Source organism: Mauremys reevesii, linkage group 1 (assembly GCF_016161935.1).
Source record: "Mauremys reevesii isolate NIE-2019 linkage group 1, ASM1616193v1, whole genome shotgun sequence".
In the NCBI taxonomy this organism is placed as follows: Eukaryota; Metazoa; Chordata; order Testudines; family Geoemydidae; genus Mauremys; species Mauremys reevesii.
This window is the reverse complement of record NC_052623.1, coordinates 2,959,537-2,967,484: the sequence shown is the minus strand read 5'-3', so window position 1 is coordinate 2,967,484 and position 7,948 is coordinate 2,959,537. Positions and strand designations below refer to the sequence as shown.

At 45.8% G+C, this 7,948-nt stretch overlaps 1 protein-coding gene across 1 annotated transcript; it reads left to right on the top strand.

Moving 5' to 3' along the window:
• Nucleotides 1-4,791: 4,791 nt before the first annotated feature.
• LOC120376996 (olfactory receptor 52E2-like) lies at nt 4,792-5,739 on the top strand. Its single transcript, XM_039497016.1, has one exon. The coding sequence runs from the start codon at nt 4,792-4,794 to the stop codon at nt 5,737-5,739; it is 948 nt and encodes a 315-aa protein (XP_039352950.1).
• Nucleotides 5,740-7,948: the final 2,209 nt, after the last annotated feature.

Genomic DNA, 7,948 nt, shown 5'->3' with positions numbered 1-7,948 from the left:
TCAGAAGAACACTTTTTCTCCCTCCTTGTAATAATCTTGTAGGTATTTGAAAATTGTTATCATGTCCCGCCTAAGTCTTCTCTTATTCAGACTGAACAAACCTAGATCTTTCAGTCTTCCCTCATAGGTCGTGTTTTCAAGACCCCTAATCATCCCTTTATCCAGTTTTTCCAGATAATTTTGAATGTTTATCCGATTTTCAAAAAGCTTGCAATCCCTCCCAACTTAGTATCATCTGCAAACTTGTGTACTCTCCATTCCATGACCTAAACCGTTGATGAAGACATTGAAAAGAACCGGAACCAGAACTGATCCCCGGGGAATCCCACTTGTTATGTCCTTCCAGCATCACTGTGAGCCATTGATAACTACTCTCTGGGAGCGGTTATCAGGCCAGTTATGCACCCACCTTATAGTAGCTCCATCTAGGTTGTATTTCTCTAGTTTCCTAATGAGAAGGTTATGCGAGACTGTATCAAAAGCTGTACTAACATCTAAATATACCACATCTACTGCTTCCCCACATCCACAGGGCTTGTTACCCTATCAAAGAAAGCTATGAGGTTTGTGTGACATGATTTCTTCTGGACAAATCCATGCTGACTATCACTTATCCCCTTATTATCCTCTAGATGTTGCAAATTGATTCCTTAATTATTTGCTCCATTATCTTACCTGGTACAGAAGTGAAGCTGACTGGTCTTTAATTTAAGGTTACCCTTATTTCCCTTTTTATAGACAGGCACTATATGTGCTCTTTACCAGTCTTCCAGAATCTTCAATGACTCCCATCACTTTTCAAAGATAATAGCTAATGGCTCAGATATTTCCTCAGTCAGTTACTTCAGAGTATTCTAGGATGCCTTTCGTCAGGCCCTGCTGACTTGAAGACACCTAACTTGTCCAAGTAACTTTTTACTTGTTCTTTCCCTATTTTAGACTCAGAACCTATCCCATTTTCACTGTCATTCTCTATGTTAGGTATCTAAACATCAACAACTGTCTTGGTGAAAACTGAAACAAAGAAGTCATTAAGCACCTCTACCATTTCCACATTTATTATTCTTGTTTTTCCCCCTTCATTTAGTAACGGACCTACCCTGTCCTTGGTCTTTTGCTTGCTTCTAAGATATTTGTAGAATGTTTTCTTTTTACCCTCTTTGTCTCCAGCTAGATTTATCTCATATTGTGCCTTGGCCTTTCTATTTTTGCCCCTACATACATGTGCTATTTGTTTATATTCCTCCTTTGTAAAGTGACCTTGTTTCCACTTTTTTAGAATCCCTTTTTTCTGTTGTTTTTTAGATCATTCAAGATCTGTAGTTAAGCCACTGTGGTCTCTTGCCATACATCCTATCTTTCCTACACAGTGGCAGGGCCGCCCAGAGGGGGGGGCAAGAGGGGCAATTTGCCCCAGGCCCTGCGTCCCGCAGGGGCCCCCGCGGCTCCGGTTGAGCTCCCGCAGGCATGCCGGCGGCAGGTCTACCGGAGCCCGGGACGAGTGGACCTGCCGCAGGCATGACTGCGGAGGGCGCGCTCGTCCCGCGGCTCGGCTGGATCTCCCGCAGGCATGACTGCGGCAGGTCAACCGGAGCCGCGGGACCACGGCACCCGCCGCAGTCATGCCTGCGGCAGGTCCGCTCGTCCCGGGCTCCGGTCGACCTGCCGCCGGCATGCCAGCGGGAGCTCAACCGGAGCCAAATGCCGCCCCCCAGGGAAAGGGCCGCCCCTGAGCGGGGGCCCCCCGCCGCCGAAGACCCCGGGCCCCCGGAATTCTCTGGGCGGCCCTGCACAGTGGGATAGTTTGTTCTTGTGCCCGCTTGTGTCTCTCTGGAAAACTGCCAGCTGTCTTCTAATACTTTTCCCCTTAGACTTGCTTCCCATGAAATTTTACCTACCAACTCCCTGAATTTGCTAAAATCTGCCTTCTTGAAATCCATTGTCTTTATTTTGCTGTTTTCCCTCCTACCATTCCTTAGAATCATAAACTCTATCATTTCATGATCACTTTCCCCCAACTTGCCTTCCACTTTCAAATTCTCAACCAGTTCCTCCTTATTTATCAAAATTAAGTCTAGAAGAACCTCTCTCCAAGTAGGTTTCTCCAGCTTCTGGAACAAAAAAGTCTCTCCAATACATTCCAAGAATTTACTGGATAGTCTGTGCCCTGGTGTAGACAGAATGAGATGAATTCTTTCATTGACCTAACTACCACAACTCAGGGATTACCTGTGCTGAGGGGAGAACTCGTCCATCTGTGTAAGTGGTGTCTATATTGAAGCTCTATGGCAGCACGGCTGTAGTATTTTAAGTGTAAAAAACCTTTCAAGCAGATCTTCCAGAAAATCATCCAGTCTGGATCTGCCAACATGGGGAATTGGAGAATCCAACATGTCCCTTCTCAGTGTGTCCAAGTGGTTAATCACCCTCAGTGCTAAATATTTGGCCCTAATTTCTAGCTGGAATTTGCCCTGCTTCAGCTTCCAGCCCTTTTGGTCTCGCTCAGCCTTTCTCTAGTAGATTACAGATCCCGTAATTACCCATGATTTTTTCCCCATGAAAGTCTCAGCTTGATCATCTTTTTGATAAGTTAAAGAGATACACACCTTCAAGTCGAACAATCCGGCTTTTTCTCTATCCTCCAATCATTTTTGTGGCTCTTTTCTGCACCATCTCCAAGTTTTCAACATCTTTTTTTCAGATGTAGACCCCAGAACTGGATGCAGTTTGTTTCACCAATCCCATGTGCAGAAGAAAAATCCTTCCCCGGCTCCAACTCACCACACCGAGGACCACATCATCCCTTTATGCTACAGTGTCACACTGGGAGCTCACGAAGAGCTGATTGTCCACAATGTGCCCTAAATCCTTTTCAGGGTCCTTGGGTTCCATTATACAGTGCCCTAGCCTGTGGGTTGGGCCTGCGCTGCCTGTTCTTGGAGGATCATTTCACATTTGCCTAAAACAATATGTTTACATGGGGCCCACTTTCCAAATGCTCCACTCTTTGGGTTCAATCTTTGGGTCATCTGCACATTTTATCTGCAGTGATTTTCTATTTCCTTACAGATCATTTCCTTTGTATGGGCCCAACCCTCCAAACATTCCAAATCAATCCATGTGCCTGCCCTGGCCGCCTCATTGCAACCACTCTGACAATCCTTGGGTCATCGGAACATTTTATTTGCAGTGATTTTCCATTTGCTTCCAGATAATTGATGAAAATATTGGATAGCATCCGGCCTAGAACTGATCCCTATAGAACCCTACTACAAACAGCTGAATTTACTGATGAAGGCCTATTGACAATTGCTTTCTGAGATCCATCTGTTAGCCAGCTTTCAGTCCATTTTACATGTTTGCTACTGACTCCGTAGAGTATTAATATTTTAAGTCAATATTTCCCCTACTAAATCAAAGGTTTGTTACATCTGTGTTGTTCCCTTGATCCACCAAATGTGTATCCTTGATCAACCAATGTGATCAACTCTTATAATAGGATGAAATCAGGTTTATTTGACAAGATCTGTTTAAAATAAACCCTGTTGGTGGCTGGCAATACTTACAATTCTAGATTATTTTTTTTAACTAATCCCATACCAACTTTTCCATTGTTTCTTAACCTTGTAAATTCTTTTATAACAAAAAAACCCTTTCCCTTTATTTTTTAATACTTTACAACACAGGAATTGACATAATTTTTTTTAAATTTCTCTTTTTGTTAGCATACTTAATAACCTCCTTTTGTTATCCATGGCCCTGCCAAACATGGAGTTTACCCAGATGTCTTAATGTCACTGATCAATTTTCATAACTTCCAAACTCTATTCTTAGCTATCTATTTTCCCTTTCTCCACTTTGCTGCATATTGTTTCCCCCCTCCTTCCCCAACTGCTGCCTTCACTTTCCCACTGAAGTGGGTTTTTCCTCAAAGTTGCTCACTTTGCTGACTGTGGAATCATGAATTTTCCATTATCAAATAATCTGTTATCAAAGAATCACCAATTTTCATTCACATTTTTCTATCTAATTTTTTCTTTCCAATCAGTTTTGTTGACAGTTTTCCTCAGCTTTGGGGAATTAGTCCTCTTGGAGCACTAAGTGTCTATAGATAGTACTGGTTGGGAACTGTCCATTTGAATGTAAATCAGTTTAATTTTTTTTTCCTTTGCTATATCATATGCTCTCTTCTTTGTCTGTTGTGTAACCTAAAGAGTCCCAGACTTTTCTGTCTGTTTGCGTATGGCAGCCTCCCCCATTCTCAACGCCTGTCTTGGAAATCCCTTTTATGTATGCTATACTCTTAACATAAGTTTGTTTTTTTTAACACTGAGATTTCAAGCAACTGGATGAATGGGGAACTCCCTACAGCATGGACTACCTTGCCTGGCTCTCATTGCATTAAGGAACAATGATAGATAACCAGTATCCACACTTGTGTTTCCTCCTGGTGCCTCTTAAGGTTCCCCCACCACAAAGTGTAGGAATTCTTAATGCAGGAAGCACAATACAAAAATGGAATTGTATTTAGTAGGGTCATTGCTCATAGTTATTCTCTCTGAATAATGAAAATGTCATTTTTCAGTGTGTGTAGAGTGATCAATCTGCTTCTCGCATGAGAACAGCCTCCACCATTGAATGCAGTGTCTCATATTATCATCTCTCCATGTAGGGCATTTCTACTGCGACCAACACCCAAGATACTAGGATCACACAGAAAGTCAGGGGAATACAAAGTACATGCAGGAGACACCCTTATGCCTTAGAGTTGGATACTTTCTCCCCTACTCCATGTCAAATTCCAACACAACCAACTTCACCAACCCCTCCACCTTCATCCTCCTGGGCATTCCTGGCCTAGAGGCAGACCATATCTGGATCTCCATTCCCTTCTGTGCTATGTATGCCATAGCCGCGTTGGGGAACTTCACCATCCTGTTCATTGTGAAGAGGGAGCCGGGCCTCCATGGGCCCATGTTCTATTTTCTCTGCATGCTGGCTGTCACCGACCTGGTCATTTCCACCTCCACGCTACCGAAAATGCTGAGCATCTTCTGGTTCAATTCCAGGGAGATCAGTTTCAGTGCCTGCCTCACCCAGATGTACTTTATTCACTGCTTCTCAACGATGGAGTCTGGAATCCTCGTGGCCATGGCTTTTGATCGCTATGTGGCCATCTGCAATCCTCTGAGATATTCCACTACCCTGACAAACTCTGTTGTGACCAAGATAGGCCTGGCCGTGGTGATGCGCAGTGGCATACTCACATTACCCTATCCCTTACTGGCGAGGAAGTGGCCATATTGCAGAACCAACATCATTCCCCACTCCTATTGTGGACATATGGCTGTGGTGAAGCTGGCCTGCGCTGACATCCGCATCAATACTTACTATGGCCTGTTTGATTTTCTCTCTGTGATCGGAATGGATGTGTTTTTTATCACCGTGTCCTATATTCAGATCCTCCGGGCCATCTTCCGCCTCCCCACAAAGGATGCCCGGCTCAAAACTTTTGGGACCTGCATCTCTCATCTTTGTGCCATCTTAGCTTTGTACATCCCAGGTTTATTCTCCTATCTCACGCAGAGGTTTGGCCACAATGTGCCAGTGCATTTCCTTGTTCTCATTGTCAGTGTGTACCTGCTGGTGCCCCCTGTGTTACACCCCATCATCTACAGGTTAAAGACCAAACAGATCCAGGGCAGGCTGATCCAGCTCCTTACTCATAAAGAGTTCTAAATGTTTTCTTCTTGTGCTCCTGCTCTCAGATTGATCTCTGTGCAGAGCTGGTTGGTATATGATGATGGGGTCTCTTCCCTGAATCGCTTACTGGACAGACAGAGAGACACTGAACCATTCCCTGTCCTGACTGTGCAGTGTCAATGTGATGAAATGGGGAGTCAGTCTATTCACACTACAATGGGTTCCAAACTTTCTAATTCCTGGTAGCTTGGTCCCTGAAACTGCAATCTTTCCCCATCTCTTCTGTTTATTCTTACTTTGTTACTAACTGTGAAGAGAGAGACTCCGTCATGACTCATAGATTCATAGATTCTAGGGCTGGAAGGGACCTCGGGAGGTCATCGAGTCCAGTGCCCTGCCCTCCTGGCAGGACCAAATACTGTCTAGACCATCCCTGATAGACATTTATCTAACCTACTCTTAAATAGCTCCATAGATGGAGATTAGACAACCTCCCTAGGCAATTTCTTCCTGTGTTTAACCACCCAGACAGTTAGGAACTGACTCCTGGGATCTATCTCAGCTCTGGGAAGGGAATGGGGTATAGTGTGTTACATCAGGAAGCAGAAACATCTGGGGTCTAACTAAGAAGATCAGAATGTCCATTGCAGGTAAAACCAATGGTCCATATAGCCCAGTAGCCTGTCTTCTATCAGTGCCCAGTGGCAGGTCCTTCAGAGGGAATGAACAGAAGATGGGAATCAGCCTGTGATTCATGTGGAGCAGCTCAGCAGAAGGAGGCAGAAGCCCTGAGTCTGGGCTGTCTCAGATTCATTTGGCAGGAGTTCAAGCCTCCAGCCCCAGTAGGAGTGGTGGGGGGAGGGGAAGAGCCCAGGCTGCCCCTGATGGAGCTGCAGAAGAATCCCTCATATCAGGCTGCCCCAAGCCCAGCTGCAGACACAGAGCAGAGGCAGGAGCTGTGGGGGGAGCGGGGAGAGAAGCCCTACTCATTTGTGTCCTCTCCATCTTCCATACTGCTGCCACTGAGGGGTTTTCTCATTTCCCCTGTCCTTGGGTGAATGTCAGAGGGTGGCTTTTTGTCTCCCCTCCCTGACCCTTTAGGGGCTGCTCTCTTCCCTACACCTCCCTTTCCCTATCTGGAGACAGAGATGGGTTGTGTGGTGCCACCGGTACAGTCGCCGCAAGGGTGGTCTTCTCCCTCTTTGCCCATCTCCGTGAGCTACAGAGTCGTAAAAGGCCCAGCCAGAAAGTGATCACGAGAATTGCTCAGGGATTGAGGGCAGCCAGGCTGCTGAAGGAATCCTCATCACTCCCTGCTGGACGTCTGGCACAACCAACACCTGGATGACAATTCCACCTTTACCTATGTCCACGTGGAGATCGATGGACTCTTGTGTGTATGGCATGTTCATACTTTGTTTCCATCTTGCCCAGGCCCACTCCTCCAGCATTTGACTGGCCCAGTTCTTGGCCCACGACTTAGTGGCCTCTCTCATCTCAGAGCTCACCTGGGGCCCTTCAGACCCCTCTGCACATACTCCAGGAGGTGGGGCCACCTTATTGCCTACTGCTCGGGTTTTCCTTGAACGGGTCCTAAAAAAGGGGCTCCCCACCCACCCCTCACCCCAGTGCCTCTGGAATTCTTGATTGCGCTCCTGTCCCATGAATCCCTCTGGCTCCCTCCCTTTCTGAACCTGAGCCAGCTACACACCCTGCGTCTGGTTCATTTCTGAATTCCACCAAAGGAACAACTTTACATGCTCATGCTCCACACGCTTCATTTACTCAGATACCCTGATACCAAGTGGAGAAACCTAGTCCCGGCTGCAGAGGGTGAGGAACCCGGTGTTCCAGAGAGTACTCCATCCTGGTCCCATGGTTCACTGGGGATATTGGTTGGTGGCTCCTTCATGGAGCCATGAGCACAGGCATATACGTGGCACAGTTCACCCCCAGTCCAGATGCCTGCCCATTTTGTGTCATGAGGCAGACCCTGGTGCACACCTATCTAGAATGTGCAAGGTTGCAGCGCCTATTCCTCCTGCTTCACAACTTCAAGAAAGGTTCTGCCTGCACTTTTTCATATCTGCTCACTGCTTTAGCTCAACATCCAGAATGTGGCCTGCAGGTCCCTTGTGTTACAGGTGAAATATACTGTAATATAAATCTGTAAACTTATTAATAAAACAAATAAACAAACCCATAAGAAAATAATAAATTTATAAGAAAATATATATAGGGAAGC

Bases quoted from the DNA above. Each gene is read 5' to 3' on its own strand.
- LOC120376996 (XM_039497016.1), top strand. From the start codon at position 4,792: ATGTCAAATTCCAACACAACCAACTTCACCAACCCCTCCACCTTCATC.